The 24,293-nt window shown below is 42.3% G+C and overlaps 1 protein-coding gene, 2 non-coding genes and 1 gene segment (V, D, J or C); 2 read left to right on the top strand and 2 right to left on the bottom strand.

Annotated features, from left to right (window-relative positions):
• Window positions 1–3,443: 3,443 nt before the first annotated feature.
• On the top strand, window positions 3,444–6,835 carry LOC101478614 (Ig kappa chain V-V region J606-like). The segment is given in 4 exon segments: window positions 3,444–3,625; window positions 5,287–5,478; window positions 5,587–5,739; window positions 6,397–6,835. Coding segments are annotated over 4 exon segments (531 nt in total).
• A 395-nt stretch (window positions 6,836–7,230) lies between these two features.
• Window positions 7,231–7,303, bottom strand: trnak-uuu (transfer RNA lysine (anticodon UUU)). Its single transcript has one exon. It is a non-coding gene; the product is annotated as a tRNA-Lys (tRNA).
• Window positions 7,304–7,958: 655 nt separating this feature from the next.
• Window positions 7,959–8,031, bottom strand: trnat-ugu (transfer RNA threonine (anticodon UGU)). Its single transcript has one exon. It is a non-coding gene; the product is annotated as a tRNA-Thr (tRNA).
• Window positions 8,032–8,654: 623 nt separating this feature from the next.
• Window positions 8,655–24,293, top strand: part of LOC101478894 (E3 ubiquitin-protein ligase DTX4) — a 39,453-nt gene continuing 23,814 nt past the window's right edge. Inside the window, exons 1-2 of one of the 2 annotated variants that reach the window (XM_004538703.3) lie at window positions 8,655–8,971; window positions 11,538–11,764. In XM_004538703.3, coding sequence (XP_004538760.1) covers window positions 8,907–8,971; window positions 11,538–11,764 — 292 coding nt within the window. In that variant the 5' untranslated portion in view covers window positions 8,655–8,906. Of the gene's footprint in view, window positions 8,972–10,936; window positions 11,290–11,537; window positions 11,765–24,293 lie in introns of those variants that run through there. The other variant, XM_004538704.5, reaches the window with a different exon arrangement.

The raw sequence follows: 24,293 nt of genomic DNA, 5'->3' as shown, positions 1-24,293 counted from the left end.
AATGCTCTGACAGGAAAAAATATCCAGTGAGTGGTACTTCTCGTGGAGAAACTACCTTGATGATTGTTTTGAATTAATGGGAAGGCGAGAGTTACTCAAATAACCACTCATTGCAATCAAGAACACCTCTCAAAGCATAGCAGATCAAGCCTTCATGCAGATGAGCTACAAAAGCAAGTGTCCACCTGAGGTGACACTTTAGTCAGCTAAGATCAGGAAACTGCAATTTCCCAAAACTATAAAATAGAAGACAAGGGGGGGAAAGGTTACCGGGTCTAATGACTCTGGATTTCTACTGCCACATTCAGATATCGGGATCAGATTTGTAAACAACATGAAAGCATCACTCCATCCTGCCTTGTATCAGCAGGTCAGGCTGCTGGTGGCATGATGGTGTGGGGGATACTGCTTGGCACATGTTGGGCCCCTTAGTACCAACTGACTGGTGTTTAAACTCCACAGTCTACCCAATTACTGTTGCTGACCATGGTCTTTATGATCGCATTGTACCCATCCTCTCATGGCTGCTTCCAACGGGAGATTCATAACATGGAGGAACAGCTGACAAATATGCAATGACTGTGTGATGCTGTCATGTCAGTGTGGGCCAAAATTTCTTAGGAATGGTTCCAGCACCTTGTTGAATCAGTGCCATGACAAATTAATTCTGCTCTGGAGGAAAAAGAGGGCTAAGTTGGTACTAGCAAGTTGTACCTAATAAAGTGGCTGTGGAGCGTACACGTGCCTGTCTTCAGTTAGTCAATTCAAAAGAATGCATCTGTGCCTTTTTAGTGGTAACAGTGTTTTGTGCTGTGAATGTTTTGTACTTTTCATAGTAATTAGAATACTACTATAGCAAAGATAAGGGGTTTGAAATATCAGCAACTGGACTGTTTTGTTTACTTTTTTAAATTCAAGTTTTTGATTTTATTGTAATTTGTTGGTGATTATTCCAGAATTAGTACAGTATAGTACATTTAGCATGTGAGTTTGAAATGTCTGTTTCTTCTCTTCGTCCTCATGTATTTATTGTTCAGCTGCAGTTTTGTCTGTCATCATTTGGGTTTCCACAAAGTGACCCATTTGTTTCTGAGCCACAGGTTTCCTGAGAGGATCACAAACAACTGTCAAAAATGGGGAAAGAAGTTACCTGAGAATCACCTTCATCCAGTTTTACCCAGTTGTTGGTCATTTATCAGTCATTTCAGTAGCAGTGTCAAACTTGTGACCTTGTGGTGAAATGCAATTTTCCAGCTTGGGTGTAGTGTGGGCAAAATCCGTTAACGTGTTTCCTAGTATTAATCAAGCTGTGTTTGTTTTGGAAGAAGTAACGGACCAGGATCATCTGAACACTGACATTTTGAACTTACTTTTAATTTTTTTAGTCAAATTAAATTAATTAGCAAGCAAATGACATATGGGTGCAGGGAGGTGGCGAGTAATCATCGTGGGCTTTTGTTATTTTAGATTTGGGGTTCCTGTTTTGTTTTCATTGTGAATCTATTCGTGTGAGGCTTCAATATCAAAGCACTACTGACGCCAAGTTTTCATTTTTGTAAGGTTAAGGTTCTGGTTCCCATTTTTTGAATCCTCTCATATTTTAGTCTCATGGCATTTCCCTGCCTGTTCCTCCCTGTTTGTCTTGTTTCCCCGTTTCTGTTATGTTTACTGTAAATCTTCAGTCAATCACTCTTTATTCATACAGCACCTTTAAAACAGGTGGTGCAGATCAGTGAGACACACCACAGGATGAGCACCTAAAATAATTGCAATCGCAGACCGTGGTAGCATTTTTAGGTTACCTGGAAAGACTGTGGTTGTTCACTTCCTCTGCAGGGTCTGATTGTGGGCTACTGAACTTAGATCACAAGAAAATAGATTTAAGAAGAAAAAAACGAAAAATCTAGAATTAAAATACATTTTTTAAAAGTAAGATCCATCATAAAACTTATATGATCAGTAAGTTGCAATGAGAGACACAAAAAATGTAAAAAACAAACAAACAGTGAAACCAAAATATTTGTTTCATTGGAGAAAGTAAATAAGAAATAAGGTAAATAATGTTTTTCAAGTCAAAACTCAGTCAAAAGTTGGGATGACGCAGTTTTATGTTTGAAGACTGAATCACTTCCAGCTGCTCTCACATCTGCAGAGATACATGGTAAACATTTTCTCTCCAAAGGTTTTCGTCCTGACTCAGAGGACCTGATGGGTTCACGGTCGAGTCCTGCTAGATCCAGAAGCACATATTCCTTTCTTGCTCAGAGTTTAGCAACAGTTGTCTGGTTATAGAAGGACGTTTTGGTGACAGATTGATCCGACAAACAGTTAAAATCTGACTCAAAGGGCCCTCCTATGTTTCTTATTTAATGCAAAAAAAATCAGTTCAGCTACATCTTTACATTTTAAAGTTAATCAAACTGGGTCATCAGTGTGAGGCCAAAGTCACATCTAAATGTCTTCTGTTAACTTGAGACCATCTGTTATTTCCTGTACTATCATGTGTGACCCATAACAGGCAAAATAAACCTGCACCAACTAAAAGAAAAATCCCCATATGACCCACTTCCCCATACGATCGGGAAAATCCAAATCCAACCTAACAAAGGTCTGACTGTCATATCAGACCTGTGAAAGAGACACCCCCGCCACCGCGCTGCTCGACCACATGCTCCCCTGTAATGTTTTTAAAAACAAGCTGATCGCTGATCCTTTGGTTAATGTTTGCTTTATGATATTTTCCACCTCAGGTCCTCTCACAGAGGTGACAGTTGTTTTGCTGTTGTGTACTCGGGGTTCATGTTCTTAGAATTTCTGCCATTTCTGTGGTTTTAACTTCCCTTTATGTCAGCCTGCTTCTCATGCTCAAACTCCAGTCTTTAGTTCAAGATTCACAATTCTTTATTGTCATTATGCACAACAAAACATACAGTTATACTCCCTCACGTGGTGCACAACATTTAATTAACAGATAAATGTAGTGACGTATAAAAAGTATAAAGTCTAAGTAAATATATACATACAGATACATGTACTCATGCCTACATAAGTACACAAAAATAACAAATACATGTATGACTATAAAGGCAAAAGCAATAGGAATGAACATGAGATATTCACAGACTATGAAATGTACACAAAAAACTGATGATTACATGAGAATATGTGTATATCTTAGGATGTAAACATGCAGAATCAAAGTAGAATATTGCAGTTTTTACTTGTGTAGTAACATTTTATTACAATAATTTAGTTCCAAATACGTTACAGAGCAACAAAATACTAATATTTTTTTTAATAGTTTATAACCATTAACAGGTTAAGCAGAACTTAAATGCCAAGTTAGCCATTAATGTCAAGGTCATGTTTCCGGCTGTCCCCGGATCTCCATGCAAGTCTTACAATGGGATGATTGTAAGACTCGCATCAAACTACTGTGGAAAATTCACCTCACAGCAGAAGTGAAAGCAGTTAAAAGTAAGAGAATACAGAAGCAGGCTTTCAGTGGAAACAGCGGCTTGGCAGCTGAAAAGGAAGTGGTCTGTTAGACCCTAACATCATCACCTTCAGGGACACGAAAATAGATACAAGATGAGGTCTCACTGGATTACATCGATTCTTACTGGTGAGTAAGAAAAATGCTTTGTGGGGTATCAAAAGTCTGCTTTAGGAAGGAGGCAAATTTCAATGATACTGATGGAAATTTCACCTTCCAGCAGGTTAAAGTTGTGTCAGATGAACAAACAGATATGAGAGAGGGAGTCATGATGGCATGACATACACTCGATGTGGTTGTACTAACTGTGGTGATGGGAGCAGGACGTTTCATTGTTGTTTTTTGAATATTTTAAATGTTAAAAAGCAAAAAAAAGTAAACTACAGAAATGCTCATGAGGAGAAAAGTTCAAATATTTTCATTGAATCAAAGAACTTGGGGTCATCAGGAAGTACTCAGGAGTCAGACTGCACTGCTGCTCGTAACAGAAAACAGCACCCACGATTACACATCAGCAAGCTCCGACTCAGGATACAAGAACTCACAGATATGTTCCACTCAAGTCACAAAAATAACATGACCTCCTCCAGCTGATTCATAGGATATACGTCTCAAAGAGAGAATTGAGCGTCATCTGCATAACATTTTAAATCTACAACATTAATCATCTTAATGATCTTAAAACCCCTTTCCTCGCTTTTAATTGAATTCTGATGCTCTTCTGTGAAGATGGTAGTTCATAGGTGCTTCTCCTCCAAACTGGCTGTGGGTCTGCTGGGAGTATAGGATAAAAGATGCAAATCCAGAAGTGGAAATCCAGGAAACCTGGAGGCTACAACTACTGCCAAGAAAACCTTTCCAGTCTCTGTCCAGTCAAATGAATTTGCTCCGAGTAGACTCTGATTACACACTAACTGCATAAAACTCAATGCACCTGAATACACTTTGAAGACTGAATGCTTAAAAAGCATTAAGGTGTTATGTATTGATTAAACAGCAAAAATATTCTTTTTAACCATTTTGAATGGAAAAAAAACTCTTTCTGAAAACGAATCTGCTGAGTGCTTCCCATCAGAGCCAATGAGTTCTTTTTTGGATGAACAGACTGTAAATAAATGTGAAATGAGCAACACTTTTACATAACTGTGGATACAGAGAAATATTTTTGAAACACTTCTTCAGAAAATAAAGGAAAATGAGCCGCAGTGTGGTCCAGTTCTGTGAATCTGTGGTTTCCATCCACTGAGTAAGATAATCATTTCAAATGGAAATATTTTTCTGTTAGATGGTTTCTGTGCCAGCAGCCTTGAGTGTATAGTCATAGATTGTGTATGACAGATAAACAGCCGCAGTGATGTCACCCGCTGGTTTGGAATTCGTTTTTAAGCCAAGTTAGCATTTTTGTCACCATCATGTTTGTTTGTTTGGAGACAGATGTGATTGCATTCATAAACTGTATGGATGCACATACAAGCCAATTAGCTGCCGTGTTATTTGTCAGATAATTCAAAGTGACCCAGGCACTAACAGCATAAACTAGCTGTGTGCTGGCTGCAGGTGCAGATTTTTCCACCAGGTTGTAAACCTGTTATTTGTGCTGTGATTTATATATATATAGGAGACACTGGGGACTCACTCAGAGTCTGAGAAAGGTTCAGGTGGACTTTAGACGAGCTGCAGTTTTTCAACATTTTCCCACTGCTTGAGTAAAACTGAATTTTAAGGACACTGCAGAGAGAGATCTCTCTGTGTGGCTCGTTAAAAGTTGGTGTCCCTCTGATCCCCTTCAGAACTGATCACATCTGGGTTCTGGATGCTGCTTGTTCCTGCTGCTGAGGTCCAACACGTCCAGCTGGGTTCAACAGCCAGCGTGGGCTGTAACCTCTCCTATCTTTATGACACAACGTGGCTTAAGCATCACCCAGATAAACCTCCCACCATGATCTTGTCTGCCAGCCTCAAAGAGGGACGACCCATCCAAGGTGACCGATCATCTCACTTAAAAATGTTGGAAACATGCAGAGAGTGTAAGGCTGTGATTTCACTTTGTGAAGCAGGTGACCAGTAACTACCAGTTACTCTTTTTTTAGGGTTTCAGCTCAACAGTCGTTATACAGTGACTTTGGTGAACCGCTCTCTGGCACTGATGATCTCCAGTATCGAGGACAGAGACCTGGGGCTGTACTACTGTATTTCCTACGTAAACTCAGACTTAAAAATTGGGGAAGGAACCAAGCTTCAGGGTAAGAGTAACCTTTAGGTGATATTTCACTGTGAAATTTTTCTTTAGCTCAGAGTCAGTTCTTCCACACAAACTTCCCCTGCAAAGTCCAAGCAGGACAGAAGGTGAGGTTATGTACTTGATGTAAACACAAATTTAATTCAGGAGCTATTTTACAAACCGGGCTGGACATCGAGAAATTATGCAACTTCTAAACGTTTGCTCGGACTCCAGCCTGAACGAGACGGATTCATGAACAGGTTTTTTAGAAAGATGTCGAGTGAAGTGTGGTCTAAAACGGGGGTGTCAGACATGGCCTGGTAGACAGAACTGGTCTGGGAAAGGGTCCAATTCATCCCACTCACTGGCTTCTGAAAATTTCACTTTTTACTGTACTGACGTCAGTGTTACGGCCTTCTTACTAATGACACGACCCATGGAGTGTCAGACTACACCCAAGTAAGAGATAAAGCATTAACCTGATGAACTTCTTTGATTTACAGCTGCATTTCTTTCTAATGTTGTGTAAATCACATTTTTATGTTAAGAAGTCTCCGGGAATAAATGTGGAGTTAAACTTGTTCGCACTGAAAAAAAGAAAACCAGTCAGAGGTGATGCAGGACTTCATGTCTCAGAACATGTTTCACCCTCGGCTTTATTTTGTCTGTTTGTCATCAGTTTCAGGTTTATCTCGGTTTCTTTTTAATCACTGGTACTGCATGATCACGGGTTTCATCCTCATGATTATGGTACTGGCTGTTTGTGTCACCCACTGGAAAGCTCGGGCGAAGGAGAAGAAGAAGAAGACCGCCATCCGGACCAGATCCTGACATCACCCGTAAATATATGACAAATAGTAGTAATACTTCAACTCCGACACCAACTACACTTTCACAGCTGATAGTTTATGCCCACTATTACATGGATTCAATGTATTAATGTTGCATTTGTATATATACAACCTGTGTGTGTATGTCTGGGTTTTTATTTTGTGTATAAAGTGTAGATTCTTTGTTTTTCTTCCACTTCTTATTTATGGCATTCTTATGTTGGGTTGCTAAATGCACTGTATTTTTTCCTTCAAGTAGTTAAAATGATTTGTTGCTATTTTGCTTATAAATGCAAAACAAAAAGTTAAGTCTTTGTGTATGTTATTATCCATGTTGCTCAGTTATTTAGTTCCCCACATATCTTACAAAGCTATGAACTTCAATACATCTGGAGACACCAAGATAAGGCAACAGGCAGATACTGGAGGTCGTTGGTTTTCTTAGAAATAAACTGAAGTGTATAAGAAATAAATACAAAAATTTCAAAGTTTTAAATTTAAAGTTTTTTAAGTTAAGCTAACAAGTGTAAAGCTGGGGTGGGAGTGGCTGGATGCCATACTGCTTCACAGAGTGAATGGGTTAAACGCAGAGAGGAATTTCCCCACGGTGATCAATAAAGAATACATTATTATTATAAACACACGCCACAGACCGAAAAACGGTGAAGAAGCAAAAACTCTGACGCCCGAACAGGGACTTGAACCCTGGACCCTCAGATTAAAAGTCTGATGCTCTACCGACTGAGCTATCCGGGCTCTGGACGAATTCACATAAATGCTGTATATGACGAGACACGTGCCATATAATTATATTGTTTGTTTGTTTGTTTTAAACTGGTCCGGATCTACGTTAATGGCACAGAGTCGTTTACAGTGTTTATAGCCTTTACAATAGACCCTGTGCACGAGAAAATGCTAACTTCTTGTTTTATGCTAAGGTGCACATAGTCTATTAGCTCTGAAGCGTTTGAAAATACCGGGGAGTAGCTGGCTAGCTCCCTGTTACAAACTGCTACCTTTACTAAACTGTATGCAGCTACAAAATGCAGCAAATACATTTATACAGACGCAGAAATACCACAACAACAACCTTCTCTGATTGTAATTTTTACACTACCTGATTTGTAAACAGAGAATCAGGCTACATTACATTAACAAGAATGAACGAATGACGAAGAACTTCTTCTACAATTCATTATATAAGCACAGAATTCTTTATTTTGATGCGCGTGGCTCTTGTGGTCCTCCATAGGACCAAGGTAGGAATTTTGTTTTGTAATAATTTATTTTGGTTTTCTGGGTCTTAACTTTTAATGAGATGAAAGAAAACGCTAAATTCTAGGGAACCTTGCTGGGTCGTCTAGAAGTGTCCAAGACACTAAACTAAGAATGAAAACAGAAAAGGATTCACAGGCCCCAGCGAGATTTGAACTCGCGACCCCTGGTTTACAAGACCAGTGCTCTAACCCCTGAGCTATGGAGCCTGGGACGAAAGCGAGAGCCGCCAGTATTACCAAAATAGTTAGAGTCAAGTTAGTACAACGGACTTTGCAGGAGTATATCTGTAGAACCAAAGCGCCATTATGTTTTACGACATAATTATTAAGTAAAACAGACATTTTTGAATCCTGGTTACACACGTCATCAGTGGAAGCTAATTGAAACATACATATGAAAAAGTAGAGACGTAGAGATGAAGAGAAATGACTTAAGACTTTAAAAACGTCTAATCGGCTTCTAAAAGTTGATAAACGTGCAACTGAGTTTTCGTTATTCTGTGATTTCAATTTAAATGTTTTCAGTTTAAATAAAACAATCTAGATGTCATTCCATGTCCTCCACTAGACGGCAGTGTGCGACCACCCACACAAAGATAACCACTTTCCTAAACTCCTTTCTTTTAAAAAAAATTTCAGTGAATTCCCAACACATAGAAAAGGGTTTAATTTTACATTTGAAATCATATTCCACCTGTGCGCGTGTTACAAAAAGTAAGCAGGTCAGTAAACTGAAGCTGTATGTGTTCTCTTTCTTTGCGTCCACACTGGTGCGTTTCTGGGCATGGAGTGAGGGGGCAGGAGCTGGTGGGGTCCCCTCTGGAGCCTCATAGTTTTTCACCACAGTGTGTTAGTGAAGATGGAGGCGAAGGGATACGTGCCAGATTAATTTCATCACATAATGGAGGCACCATTTTCCCACTTTTAACCCTTTAGATGGATTCTACTTCCTGACTTTTTGGATAGTGTATTTTTCAGATTTATAAATAAGAGAAGAAAGCGAAGAGTGTTTTTCCTTTGTTGGGTAGAGAGAGGGAGAAAGAAAGGAGCCATGGTTGAGCCGAAAGGATAGATTTTCATTCATGAAGAACCGGGATTTTGTTCCGAAAGTCTTGGAGTGTGTGGACGCAGAAGATCGTATCAACAGGTGAGTGTTTTATACAAGTACTAACATTTGTGCGTAGATTAAAGCTGTAGAAAAGTGAGTATTTCAGGCAGACCTGCCCTCACAAACCTTTAGATTTTTCTTTGCGATACAAGAAGAGCTAGTATTACTGAGAATATGCTTTTTAAAAGCAGGAATGAGAAATCGCGTTTGTGAATTTATTTGCAGGCTGCTGAAAATGAAGTGATTGTGGGTTTAGTATCGAGCCGTGGCGACATTGTTAAAGCTGTTTCGTCTATTGCTGGACTTGTTTTCTTGTTTATATGATTTTTTATTTTATTTTGGACCCCCTCCCCTGCTGCTGGTGAAATGTGTCCGTCTGAGTGGACATTCCTCCAGATTTCAAAATTATTTCAGAATTTCAAGCATTAGCTACCAAAAAAACTGGATCGGCGTTTGGATTCTCTCCATCTCTCCTCCGCCTCTCCTTTTCCTTTTTTTTCTATTTGATCTACTAATCAAGGTGCAGGTACAGGTGGCCTGTCTGAGCGAGAGAACATACAGGGAGAGTCAGAAGCTGCATGTGTGCATTTGTCTGCATGTGTCTGCATCTTTGGCGTGCGCACTCGTGCGCGTTGAAGACTGTCCAGCGGTCATTTCCCGGTGCCCTGGGGGTCACTTTATACAGCCGTGAATGGCCGACTGTAGCAGAAGTCTCATGGGAAGCAGGAATCAGCTGAAAGAATCTCAGAATCAACACTTCATCCTCGCTTTAGTCTGTTTGGCTCTCGCTGCAGCGCACGCCAAATACGCACAGGTGCGCGCACGCAACCTGCCTCCCCCCGTCTTTTTCTCCTCAGTGTCTACCCTTTATTGTTATTTCACTAATAATCAAATGCAGTGTCACGTGAAGGACTAGAACTGTCATATTTGACGTGACCAAATCTATGTAATACAACAGCATCTCCTCTATCCTGTCCAATAGGGGCGTGCCTCGCTTTACAGTCGAAAATGTTTATTTTCTGTAGCTACGCACGAATCTGCTCAATGAATGAACACATGAACAACAGAGGTCACGATTATTTCACTGCCACGAGACTGTGGTGGGTGGGTGAAGATTTGTGATATTTTTGGTTAATTCTTGTCATAAACAAAATGCACAAAATTCACAATGGTGACATTACCAGACTCTGGTCTCAGGTTCAGATTTTGTTGACATTAATAATCTGGATAATTTCCATTTAAGATGAACATAGTGTCGCTAATAGTGTCATAGTGACATAGTGTCAACCAGCATTTAAAATTGAGTTATGGAAGCAGACTCTCCACTGCTAGTGGTTCTTTTCTTTTCTTTTTTTTTTTTGGGGGGGGGGGGGGGGGGTCCCAAATAGAAACAAACCACGAATAATTCTTTAAACATCTCTAGTTATTCAGTAACATGACTGAACTGAATTGTTTTTACTACAGTGAACATGGAGAGATACTTTAACCGCCTTAAATAACGCACAGGTTTAGCCTAAGTGACCTGGAATACGTCACATTAGACCGTCAAGTGTCCCGGATGGGGCCAGTCTCCAACATCACCACTCCAGGAACAGCACAGCAGAACGTTTTTTCCTAGACTTCGCTGCAGTCGTCACACTTTACGGAGCCACGCAGTGTTCTGCATTAGACCCTCTGTGGGCTGCTTCTGGCCCTCACACCTCTGTGTGTTTAGTTTGTAACCATTGCTTATAACCAAGTTATTAGATGTTTCATTCTTCTCATCCACATTTATGTCCAAAGTCAACAAAGCTGTCCCCGCATAAAGCTCTGTGTCTGCTAAAGTTTAGTGAGTGGGTGGGGAGCAAATCATTGGTGTGCATATACAACTTTTCCTGTCACTGACTTCATAAACAGATGTTTATTTGTTTTTGAATGACAATCAGGGACCGGTCGAACCTGTTCAGGGTCTGGGAGTTGTTCTTTCTGAGGTTGCGCTGTTGGAAGCTACTACTTTCTCAACGTTTCAGTTTGCAACGCCCCAAACTACAGAAGGAAGGCACACACACACCCACAAACACACACACTAGCTGTTGCTGTCTACACCCAGCAAAAGGAATCAGCGGCTTTATTATTTTTTTATTTTTACGCGGCACCGAGGCCGAGACTGGAGTTACCCCAGCGCACAGGAACCTCAGCACCAGGCCGCCGAGCTCTGCGTGTGTGTCAGTGTGTTTTAGCGCAGCGTGTCGGTGGTCTAACAAAGGCAGGCTGAGCTGGGGCCGTGATTTCCTTCTCCCCGCGGCCATGCGCGGAGCTCGGATCTTCGTGGAAGAATGCGCCGCCTTCTCCCGGCGTTAGCTCAGCCTCGGCTCCATGTAAGTCCCCCAGCCTGGCTTCGTTTCAGCGATCGGGCCTTTGTTATTTATCACGACACTGGCTCGCACAGACAGGGAGCGATCGTGGCTGAAACGGAGGGATTATAGCGGAGAATTTCAGCCCGTTCGCTGCGCTTTTGGCCTCTGCTTGCCTTTATTTGGGCTAACAGCCTCCTCCTGTTTTACCTCCACGGCGCTGCTGCTTCTCACTGTTTTCTTGTCGTTTCATCTGTGCTTCTCCCCTCCAGGGCCAACAGTAACAACATGCTCCTGGCCTCTGCCGTGGTGGTGTGGGAATGGCTGAACGAACACGGCCGGTGGCGGCCCTACAGCCCCGCCGTCTCCCACCAGATAGAGGCGGCCATCCGGAGCAGCGACCCCCGCGGAGGGAGCGTGGTGCTCGGCCAGGTGGACAGCCGGCTCTCGCCCTACATCATAGATCTCCAGTCCATGCACCAGTTCAGACAGGACACAGGTAAGCTGGGACGATGGGGCAAATGGTGCACGCTGCAGAGCTGTCATGTCGGGGTTTATTTGCAGGTTCGGGGACATAAACTTGCTGCACTGAAGCAGAGTAACAGTCCTGTTATGGCCAGGGGTGCTTACAGGATTTCTATTATTGGGGGACCCGTAATGAGGAAGGGGGGGTCCAGTGGAGATCAGCGTCAAATGAAGTGTCGAGAACAGCAGCATGATTGTGAATTTACAGCTTCGGTGTAGTTTCGTTTTACACCTCTTTATTTTTGTAATGCGCTGCGTGGACAGACTAAGGTCAAGTGTACTATTTATGAATATATAAAAATGGAATAGTACTTATATTTTACTTTTTACTACAAGCCTCATTCGCCCAACCACACAAGCACATACACACGCAGCTCGTCTCAGGCCTGTTTCAGACTTCTGCTGTGAATCTTTGTACGTAAGTTGGTGACGTCGTTGTCGGTATTTTTCCTAGTGTGTTGTGCGTTAGTTACCTTGTGTCCAGGTGGCTGGGTGCCCGTTCTTTGTTTCATTTTTACAGTCAAACGTATTTGTCCTTCTACTTTTTCCACTTCTTTGTGCATTGCTTCACATCCAGTTTGCGAAGATACATTTGAAAGCCACAGCGATAAAGTAGCTGGAAATGCACAGGAGGACTGTCGACAGGCCAGCGTTTCACTTCTCAGGTGGTGGTTTGTGGACAATAAACTAGTGACACTTGCAGGTGTTCTCTGTCTTGTACAGGGTTGCTTCAGCATGCAGGCTGTAGTAGCCAGAGACTGAACCCTTGTCATTCTCTCTCATGCCTGAGCCACATCCACCACAGTACTGTGGTACATCAATTTGGAGACTTTTAGGAGAAAACTTTGAAAAGAACTCCGCTATTGCTTTGTCCCTGTTTCATCGTATTTAGTTCCTTCGCATCCAGCGCTGAATCAAAAAGCCTGAGTTTTTCTCTGAGTAGTGACACCTGTCGTTCAGAACAAGACTGCAGCAAGCACGGAGTCCCTAAAATGTACATCACTCAGACCCAAGTGGGCCCTAGCAGGCTCACAGATGTGGAAACTGCTGACACATCTGTAATACAGATGTTCCACACTCCCAGTTTTCTGGTTTCATGTTTATTTTAAAGTCTCTGTTTTCCTGTTTCTCTCACTTACATAACTTTCAAACATTGTTCGTGTAATTGGCGTACACGTGTTCGTCTAATGTCACAGAGTTAATACAGTCTAGACACACAAATATAATTTCTGTAGAAGGAACCTGGCAACACACCCACCAATTCGAGGGGTGTCTAAGGGTTTCCTGCAAAGACACCTCTTGCCCAACCTCAGGAATTCTGTTAGTGCACAGTGTACTTCTTTAGCATCTGGATTTTGGCCTCTACTAATCATGGTTAAAGCTTTTTCCTTAAGTCACTGTTTACCCCTAAACACATCACTGTATAAGCTTAGACAGAGGTATAAGACAGTGGTGTCAAACATGTAGCCCAGGGTCCAGGAAAGGCTTACCAGTGGCTCTATTACAGCTCTCAGGGTAGCTCTAAAAGTCTCAGCAAAGTCATTAATAACTTAATTTTTAATGTCTTAAATTTGCTGTTCCTGGTGTGATGGTGGCAGCCTACTAATCAGGGGTGTTTGGAAAATTAGAAGTATTTTTAGAGCTTGACAAGTTGTTTGACTCATAAAGAATAAGTATTATTTAGTTCCAAGAACTCAACATGTGAAGACTATAATGCACCTGTAATATAATTCATAAAAATATACATCCGTTTGCTCAGCGTATGACGACTGGGACCATTCTTATATACCCTGAGACGTCTCCAAAGGCAGTGTTATCCAGGAAAATCCTGCTAGAGAATGCAGTCAATCTGGGATTCTGCTGGACAATCCTCCAGATGTTTGCACCACATTTATTTGGGTCAACAGGGCTGAAATATGCGATGTGAGGAAATCGAAAGACACCATCTGTGATCTCTCATAGGATCTGACTTCACGTTTAAAAGGCTGGCTGAAGGCTCGAGATCCAGCCCTCTGCAAACTTTAATCCAGCCCAGAACATTTGAGAATGCAGAGTTTGTTAGAGAACAGTTCAGTCACACAGTCTGGGTTTCAGCAATAAGAACCACCAGTTTGGTGAATGGCTTGAGTTTGTTTGGTTTTTCCTGATGTTTGTGGGCTGCGTTTGAGATGTTTCAGACGTTCTCTTATCTGACAACAGAAACAGAAAAACGTACATGAGACCAGTTTCACTGTGAATTTTGTTGCATTGAACAACAACAACAACAAACTTTATTTATATAGCACATTTAAAAACCAGTGGTGTACCAAAGTGCTTAACATGCAAGAGGGTAAGATGAAGTAACAGGGAAGGATGAGGGCTATGGCAAGGTACCAAAACGTGCTAGCAGGTTGAATGGCATTAAAACACACGAAGGGAAAAGAATTGCATATAAAAGCATAAAAGAAGGCTAAGTGTAGAGGATCAAACAGTCAAAAAATTAAAAATGAATTAAAAGCCGAAGATAAGAATAAGCGTTAAGCTAACTATCAAGCAAGCATTAACTGGTAGAAAAGGTGAGGCTAAATAAGTGGGTTTTTAACCGCGATTTGAAGGATTGAATGGAATCAGACTCACGTATAGCAATGGGGAGGTTATTCCATAAATCGGGTGCAGACAAGGCAAACGCGCGGTCACCTCTAGTCTTCAGCCGAGATCTTGGCAGTACCAGGAGTGACTGGGAAGATGATCTTAATGCTCTAGTAGGGGGGTATGATCTAAGTAGCTCAATGAGGTAGCTTGGTGCTATATTGTTAATAATTCAGAAGGTGAGCAGCAGGATTTTGAATCGGATGCAGTACTTAACGGGAAGCCAACGCAGATCAGCAAGGACACGGGTGATAGAGACACGCCGTCCACTACCAGTAAGGAGACGAGCAGCTGCATTCTGAACAATTTGGAGTCTATGGAAGAGAGTAGAGTTAAGACCGAAGTAAAGTGAGTTGCAATAATCCAACCTGGATGTCACAAAGGCGTGGATAAGCTTTCCAAGGTCCCGATGTGGAACATAAGGTCTGGCCTTGCTAATAAGACGCAATTGATGGAAACAAGATTTAACAACAGAAGACGCTTGTTTATCGAACTTAAAAGAGCAATGAATATTCAAACAGAGAGTAGGAGAGAGTCAGACGGATATAAACAGCAAACAGAAAGCCAAGTGAGCTAAACTGCACTGAAGCACATGAAGGGACAGGAGATGGGAGACCACGGAAGTGGTAGTTTGAGTATTTGCACGTATATCTAGAGTGTTTTTAACACCTCCTGACGCCCTAGCAGAGCTGTTAATACAGTTTAATTCAGAAACAACGTGTTAAACACCAAAGTCACAAAAACAGTCAAACTACAACAAACTGAACGTCAATGCAGTTTCATCACAGTTCATGACCTAGCCACGACCGCTAATCTACTGATGCAGTTTCCTGAGCGTAATTTTTACATGTACTTTTTGACTTGTACTGATTCATTTCAGTGTTGATGGACTAAATGATTCGGTCACTTACACCAGAAACTGCAGGTGTTTGTTTCGTGTTTATTACATGACGTCATCATTAAAAATAAATGGTTAGGTTCGGAAAAGGGTCACGGTTAAGTTTTTTTTGAGTGGAGAAAATTCAAAGTGGCTTGCAAAAGCAGCAGGCGGTCTAGTTTTTGGTACTAAGGGGCTTTATATTACCACAGCTTTGATTTGATACTTTCAAGTTTTAAAAAGAAAACTCAAAACATTGTAGAAATGCATTTTTAGCAAACAGAAAGCTCTTTAAAACAGTAAGATAAGAAAGCGCCCAAAACATAACATGAAATCTTTGAAAAATAACAAATAAAAAAGAAGGCCAACAAGTTTTTGTCTTTAAATATTTCTGTGATACAGAACAAATGTTAGTGTGTGTGTGTGTGTGTGTGTGTGTGTGTGTGTGTGTGTGTGTGTGTGTGTGTGTGTGTGTGTGTGTGTGTGTGTGTGTGTGTGCTTGAGATCCAGCAGTATGATGTTTTGGAGCAGCTGTGAATGACCATCACAGCTCTGAGTTCACTGCATACTTAAACCCTTATCCACTGACACTAAACATACACACATGCACACACACTTTCCCAGCAGCTGCATCCTCCTCCGACGGAGAAAAGAAACAGAGGGACCTCGACTTTGTGGACAGAATGGAGAATTTCAAGGCTTAATGAGCAGAGTTCACTCCAGCCGTCCTCCTCTGTTGCTCCCTCTGCTCTTCCATTTCTGCTGCCCGAGTGTTTAGTTTCATCGATAGGCAAAAAAAAAAAAAAAAATCCCAGGGGTCTTTCTGTCCGACGTGGGAGAGAGAGAAGTGTATGAGTGTGTTTTCGGTGCAGAAGGAGTGAGATAATTGGGCAGTGCGTATTCTTTCGTTCTTTCTCTCACGCTCACATCGTTTTTCCAGAGATCTTGGATTTTCCCAAACAGATGCGAGCACGCTCATTGTGGTTTTGACATGCACGGAAGGGAGAAAGCGTTTAGAGAAGTAGAAGCTGAGGCGCAGGTTCTGATAAGTCTGAGGTTATAATGTACATAAAGAACACTCAAAAAAATAACTTTTTGAATGAACATAAAAAAATCATGGAAAGAATTCCCACATAATTAAATTGCTTTATTTTAGCATTATGCAATTCTGTTATTCCAACTTAATGTGCTTGAGTTGGACTAACTTGATTAATTAATGATGAATCAACTGTTTTACTACAGTTGAGTCCAACTTAATTTAATTGAGTTGATCCAACCCATGCAAATTACGTTAGTGCGACAAAAATGCTTAATTGTAATAGAAAGCCATGTGGAAATCCTTTCCATGATTTTTTAAAGAGTTATGTTTTTTTGGAGTGTTCAACAAAGTCTAGAGTCTGGTTAACATAAAATGTTAATGGATTTATAATAACTTCCACTCCATCCATCCTCTTATCTTTACCATCTTTTGTAAATGTAACAACCACCCAATTTCATTTTTATAATTCCCACTTAGTTTTCAGTTCTACGTTTGTTAAACCCCAGAATGCTCTTATGTTTTTCATCTCAGATATTTTGCTTTCTCCTTAAATCTGGTGGCCTTATGGGACAGAGATGTAAAAAGCAGGCACAGAGCAACAGATACGATACTGATGAAGTATGAAATAGAGGAGTTGGGGTGGAGGTGGGCTGCAAAGTGGCTTGCAGATAGATGAGGACCTGTAGGGAGAACTGTTCATGTACCACAGGGAAGTGACCTGAATGCAGACTCTCAGAAGCTGAGCTGTTGCCTTTAAATACTTTAAATGCTTCCCCCTGTGTGAGATTTGCCAGTTAGATCAGTAGAAGGTAGCTGAGTCATCACCTGATGTGACTGGCTTGGAGACTGGCTGGTGCAAAAGCACATCACATTTCAGATGGCACAAAGGCGAATTCACACAGGTTTGTTTTGAAGTTGTTCCCTGTGCTTTGTGCACAAAACTGTTCCATATATTTATTTTTCAAAGTGTGGAAATATAAACCGTCCTAATGGAAGATGAGGTCCTCAGCACCTTTGAGCTGCCAGGTCCTCCTGCAGACCACCTCCTGCATGCAGATGGAGACTTCCTTTGGAGAGCGGCGCGTACATTTGACCCCGCTGGGAAGAATACATGCACTACAGGTCTGTCTTTACAGTCACGTATGAAAGGATCTCCCTCCCAGTGCAAGCTCTCCCAGCACTGTCAGATGTGGTTGGAGCAGAGTGTGTTTCCTGTTCACCTCAGGTCTCGCAGCGGGATCGTCGCTCCGCAGACGCTCGCTGCGCTGTCACCACTGATAGCACGCCGTTTAGCTGACATTCAGGGAAAAGCCTTCATGTTCCTGTGCTGCCCTGCTTCCCTGGGAGCTTCACTGCTAACAGTGATGTGGTATTTCTGCTCTGCACTTCTTAGACATGAAGGTTGTCATTGTGGTGGCGGTGGTCTCGTTTCTGTGGGTGCGCTCTTCCTTTGGACCGTGGAGGCTTTTCAGTTCGTCCTTGCTTGCGATCCAGCTCCTTTTCTTTAACTTTAATTAACTTCTCTGATGGATCATCTCGAATCACTTCATCACTTGTAGTTTTTGGAAAAGGGAGCGTAATTATTCTTATATGCAAAAATGTGACGTTATGACCTTGATGAGCTATTTGGGACGAGACTTAAATGAGCCTCCTTTGAACACATGTATGCTTTCAGTCATTTGTGTGAGTACAACACGATTTCCTGTAAACACAAAGATTTTAATCTGACAGTATCTTAACTTCCTGTTCCTGTCCTGCTTGAAGTTCTTTTTATGTGAAATTGGTACAGAAGGGATTTTTTTTACATGTTAAATAATAATAATGATATGTATATTGTTGTTAGTCCCCATAGGGAAATTACTCCTCTGCATTTAACCCATTCACCCAGTGAAGCAGTGGCAAGCCACCAATGCAGCACCCGGGGAGCAGTGTGTAGGGACGGTACCTTGCTCAGGGGTGTCTCAGGGTAGCCGTTCAGTGAAGTCGAACCCCCAACCTTCCGATCATGGGGCAACCACCCTACCTGCTGAGCTATCCCTGCCCTATATTTATATTTGAACCAAAAATCCTCTATTTGCCTTCATACTTCTGTCCTGCTTTTCATGAAGATTTACAGTCAATCAGCAGCAGCTCTGGTATGAAAACAGTGAAGATTTTGGACTTCTCTTCTTTTGAGTTTGCGAGGAGACAAACCCATGCAAATATTTTGAGAGAAATAAATGCAGAGCCGCTACAGCCAGCTGCCTCTCCAGAGAGTCTCTCATTCTTTGGGCAGATTCTGGCTTCACAAACTTGGACTGCAGCTGGAAACTGTAACAGTTTATGCTCACCACTTTCATCCTCTAGTGTTCTTTTCACTTGTCGCACACGTTGGTTTGCACACTTATATAAATTGTGTTGATGTCACAGCATGTGTGAGCAGTGACCAACAGGCTGAACATAGCTGCAGCATATGTGCACTACAGTAGCATGTGAAGCAGAACAAGACTGTGGGACGAGAGGCTGAGTGGAGAGGCAGCTGGATGATGCTGGACGACCTGGTGACCCTGCTGTTAGGAGAAAGAAACAAGATGAAGATGGCCAGGGCTAGTTTCACAATATGGACAAAGTGATTGCCATCCAGTAAATTGGTTGGCCAATCGTCTTTTACGCTTGTGTGTAAACATTTTTTAAAAATTAGTCACTAATTAGTGTTCATGTGGTTTAGGAGAGGCCTGACTTAGCAGAAAATCTTTGTACCCAGCACATTTGAGCTGCTCTGACTGCATAACCGAGATGAGGGTGTGGTTGTTGAAATAAAGTAAACACGTTTTTATGAGATGTTTTCAACAGAGTGACGTAAATGTCCTTATTTTACTGGGCTTTAAAAGAGCGGCTCGTCATCGCTTTCTTTGTGCGGCTTCTGTTTTTTTCAGACTTCGAGGGCATCTTGTGTTTTTTTGTTGCCCCTGCAGCTTGTTGCTGCTCTCGCTCCAGCTGGTCCTGCTGAAGGAGGCACATTCCCAGACCCCCACAAAGCCCCGGGGCGTTAGGGTCACAGTAGAAGGCGGGTCGGGGGTGGATTCCCCAGAGACGGAGGGTTGGGGGTAGATTGGTGGTGACAACAAAGAGCGGAGGAAGGGGGGAGAGGGAGTGGCAGCAAACATCAACACTGACTCTGTCTGCACGCACAACAAACCAGTTGGCAGGAAATAAACAATGGGTTTGCACGCACTGGTGAAACCTCCATGCAAGAGACGAGATGTTTGTTTAAAGGGTCTTGTTGTTTGATATGTTTGGGTTTTATCTATCAAGCCCACAGTCTGCAGACGTGTCACACTGCTCTGCTTCTAATGTTCAGGCTACTACGCTTCAGTGTTTCTGAAAATCTGCAGCAGAAGGATTACCAAAGACTAAATGTCTCGTTTGACATTTTTAAGCCTTGTAAAGGTAGTGGAACAAGCTCTGAACACAGTATTTTGGTATCACCTTTCTAAGGTAAAAGCTTCTTAACCATCTCAGATTTTCTTAAAAATTCAAAACCAACACCAAGGATCGGGCGAAGAGTTAGCACCGCCTCTTCATATTCACTTTTTACCTTATTCCCAAATGGAAACTGGGTCTCTTCCTTTGTCTCAAACTCTCCGCTTTATGTTCTGCTTCCTCTGGTTCACCTGATCTGTCTCTCTTCTCGACCTCTTGCCCTCTTTGTATGCTTTTCTCTCTCACACTCTCTGAAGCTGAAAATTGAATCTGAACCCAACACTCGAGGGACGGGACTCTTTCAAGGTGAGACAAAGACACGAAGAGAGGGAGAGAGAGAAGAGGACAAAGTGGGTGGGTGTGGAAAAAAAAGAGTGGAGAGCTCAGCTGAAAGTTAAACAGTGATGAGGAATATTAGTGGAATAAGAAACGATGGAGAGCGCCGAAAAATCATGATATTGTCAGGAGATGAAAAAGTGACTTCTTTAAATCACATGCCTGGACGTGTCGTCTCTCTTTGGTATGATAGTAAATATCTTTAAGAGAATGAACATCATCGCTGTAAATGTACTGTTATCTAAAGAGATAACAGTTGGAGTTTCCATTCAGGCCCACAGATGAAGAAAGTTCCAAATACAAAGGTTATCAAATCAATAAATCTACCCAGAATCTAGATATGAGCCGGCGTCATACGCGTATCACAAACAGCCCACTGACAGGACTGCAGAGTGGCTAAATTTACAAAGGAAGATAAAACTATCAAGTGAAAGAAGTGTGAAGAGGTTAAATACGGAGCCCCGCAAGGGACATTGGAGAAAAAAAATTAAAGATGAACTTTTGCGAGATCTTGCAAAATAGGCCGAATCCTTCCGAGGCCGCCAGCTCAATGCTGACCAGGTGGTCGAGGAACGATGTGCCCAGAGTGCGGTGTTCCCTCTGGCTCTAGTGGGCCTCGACCTCCCGGTCATCTTCGAGCAGGTGGGTAACAGACGTCTCTGAAGACTTTTGCAAATATGTGATGTCTTGATAAACCGAGCAGATATTTGAAGTTTACACTTTCTGTAACCCAGAAAGAGTAATATTAAAACTAACTAGCTGCAGCCAATGTTGGAAACTGGAATTGGCTGGGCCGCGCTATGAATTCTTGGATAGGTTGGGCCACAAAGGATACACCCGGCCCATCCATCAAATTCGGGGAAATGAAGGATGCATTTGAAGCAGCCTTCAAATTGAGACAGCCTTCGTCGCCTGGCTGTGAAGTCATCGGCCTTCAGATGCACCCTGTGAAGGATGCGGCCTATTTTGCGAGATCTCTCAAAACCTTTGTGAGATCTCGCAGAAGTCCCTCACAGGGCTCCGTAGTTAAACACATAAATCAGGCTGAAAACAAGACCGCTGCTGCAGACAAAAAGCACTTTATGAACCTGTGTGAATTTTAAATGCTCTGCTCAGTAAACGTGAAAAAGAGCTAAAGAGCTGAAAAAATTTCGACTGTGTCAGGCAACAGGACATCGGCATCATTTTTTAATTGCTTGCAGCCAATAAGATAATAGCAGAAATCAAGCAGCTTCCAGGAATCCCGATTTCTTACTGATGCTATTCAGGAGAAACAGGCAGACTTTTTATTATCTCTTAAAACCGCAGGAAATCAAACACAGGTGAAACTGATGAGGGTGGACAGACAATCACAAAGGAGGGAAGGAAACAAAAGCAGAAAGTGAAAACACATGTGACACGTGAGAAACGTAACCTTCAAAGTAAAACACAAACACAGCAATGTGACAGGAGTGCCCTGAGTCAGTGTTAAAACCATTTTTGTTTACCCCGTCCCGTCAGTGCATTAGCATATGTTTGCAAAGGCTGTTGCATAAAAATGTCTGACTTGAAACTGCTGTTCCAGTTGTGCAACACCGCCGCGTTTAAAGCTCACTAATCCTCGAGAAGCAGACCGAAGAAAGCCGAGTTAGTGTCCTGCAGAGTGTCAGCTTGTTTTCTGTGCAGAAGGAAGTCCAGGGAAAGTGAGATGAAGAAGCTGGAAGGGTCAGAGCTCAGCTTTTCTCTCTCAGTTGTTGTTGTGAAACTCTGCGTGTCGAGTTACTGTTACTGGGAGGCCTCCGGGGGGGCATCACTGACCGCCTGTGCACACACATATAGGAAAGCATGTGAAGGCATCAGTAAATATTTATGTCCCTGCTGCTTCTCGGGGAGTTTTTTAGCCTTAAAGTGTGAGTTCACCCCTAAATTTGAATTCTCCTCTGTCCTGTAGTGCTGTGAATTTCCCCCCCGAAAAAACAACGTCGCTGTCCAGAAACCGTGAATCTCGTTGCATGTAGGAACTGTTTTCTTTCTACTGAACTACACCCAGCAGACAGAGGTATCCGTCTGACCATGACGAGAGGCTGAAGATTAAAGAGCTGTACTGTTGGTAGCTGCACGCTTCTTTTGTTTGGCGCATGTAGACGGAAAGAAAACAGGGGTCCAGTTCAGTGAGAACCAAATCTCAGTGCGACATAAAGGATTATTATGAAGTGTGAATAATGCAAACTCAAGCGAGTCCAAGAATAAAAATAAGAAGCAGGGAATGAACATAATGGGGTCTACTTTAATGTTCAGGAGCTCGTTTTATTTATTCAGCCTAGGTAGTCGCCCTAATCTCAGTGTTAAGATTACAAAAGCTGGCGCAAGTTTGCAGTTTGGCTGGAAAAAGAGAAAGCAAAGAAGGATGAAAGAAGAAAAAGTGACAGCAGAGGAAGAGACGGCATCAGACAGCAGGAGGGTGAGAAATCAGGACGAAGTAATGAACAAAACAAGAAACAAGAACAGAAAGTGTGAAAGTGATGACAAAAGTCGAGACGAAATAAAGCGCATGAAGCAGGTTTGTCTTATCCTCTCAACCGCTTCCTCTTTGTGTCTCGTTTCGGTTTTATTGCTGTGAGAATGTGCCACAATCCGGTCTCGGTGCAACCTTTCCAAGTGTGTCAATTTGAATTTTTCCATCCCTGTCTTCATAAAGACTCCGGAGGTGTTCATCAGTCTCACCAGCCCTGAGCCCCGCTCGAGGGCGCTCGGGGGGCCATTTGAGGATGATGAATGGAGAAGTGGAGCTACGAGGTCGAGGAATATTTTTCGAGAAGTTGTTAAAATTGCAGTAGTTTCGGCTCATTTGCTTCTGGCCGGGTTCAGGTTGGGTTCAAACTGGGACACGTCACATTTGAAAGATGGGGAAGAAATCTTCGTCGTCCTTTTAACGGGTGGAGGAAAGTTAAAAAGGATGATGTCACAATGTTTCGGTGCACATCTGATTTAAGAGGGTCTGGGGGAGCAGGGGGAGCCCAGGATGATACTGGATGTGCATCGCACTGTATGCTAGATGCTTGCTAAGCTCTGCTGAGGAGTCCTTATTTAGATTTAGTCCAAGCAAAATGTGCCAGACTTTAAGAACTAAGAATAATGAGCACATAGTCTTTACACCGCTGCCAGCGAATGTGATTTCATCCATTCTGGTTTATCTGGCTTTCATAGAATTAGAAATATGTACATTTGAACACAGAATAAAACCTTCCCACATGTAACGTACTGCATTATTTCAACCCTCGAGTGACTGAGCTGTTTTACGGACTAAAATAAGGTTTAGATTTTATATGGGAAAACTTTTAGTTAATGTTTCTGTATGTGGTTATCACACTGTTTCCTTTATCTATGACAGATACTCCAAAGGATGTTAAAAAACATCTCATGTCTCACTTTATTTTCTCACACTTACCTGGGTCAAGCCAGTCAAGCGCATGCCTCTTTCCTCCTCTCCGGCTCCTCTGGAAGGACACCGAGGTGTTCACAAGCCAGTGGAGAGGTGCGATCTCTCCAGCGTGTCCTCGGTCTGCCCTGTGGTCATGTCCTAGTTGGACATTCCTGAAATACCTCATCTGGGAGGCATGCTGGTCTCCCAATTCAGTTTGGTCCTGGGTTGATGGGCTAGCCAATGTATGATTCAAAGAACTCCTATGATGGAGTGAGGAAAGCTCAGCTGAACCGGGGATACCGTGCAGCCAGGCCTGGGGGATGGGCTCATTCAAGGGGCACTTGGCGGCCGACCGTAATCCACAGTGTACGAACGAGCCACGTGTGTTTGTCCAATCTTAGCTGCTTAAACTGGCTGTATTTATTGTAAACGATAAAAAAAAAAATCCAGTTTAGAAAGTTATTTGTTACTTTCAAGAGTCTGTTTCAAACTAAATCTGAACATCTGGTTTGCAGATGTGGATATTTTAAATATTTTGTCCAAAAACACTTGAAATGATGCCTTTTGAAGCAGCAAACCTCACTCCTCTCAGTCTGTTTGAGTTCAGTGAAGAAAATCACAAAATAATCATTGGAAGTGTAAATTTACAATATAATCAAAGCCTACAGAACAGAAAACATACATATATTTCACACTGCTTGTTTCACCAATGACCCAACCCGACTGCCTTTGGGTTTTCATGATTTCAAGTCACAGCA

Source organism: Maylandia zebra, linkage group LG6 (genome assembly GCF_041146795.1).
Source record: "Maylandia zebra isolate NMK-2024a linkage group LG6, Mzebra_GT3a, whole genome shotgun sequence".
NCBI classification, from domain to species: Eukaryota; Metazoa; Chordata; class Actinopteri; order Cichliformes; family Cichlidae; genus Maylandia; species Maylandia zebra.
This window is presented reverse-complemented; position numbering and strand designations above follow the sequence as displayed.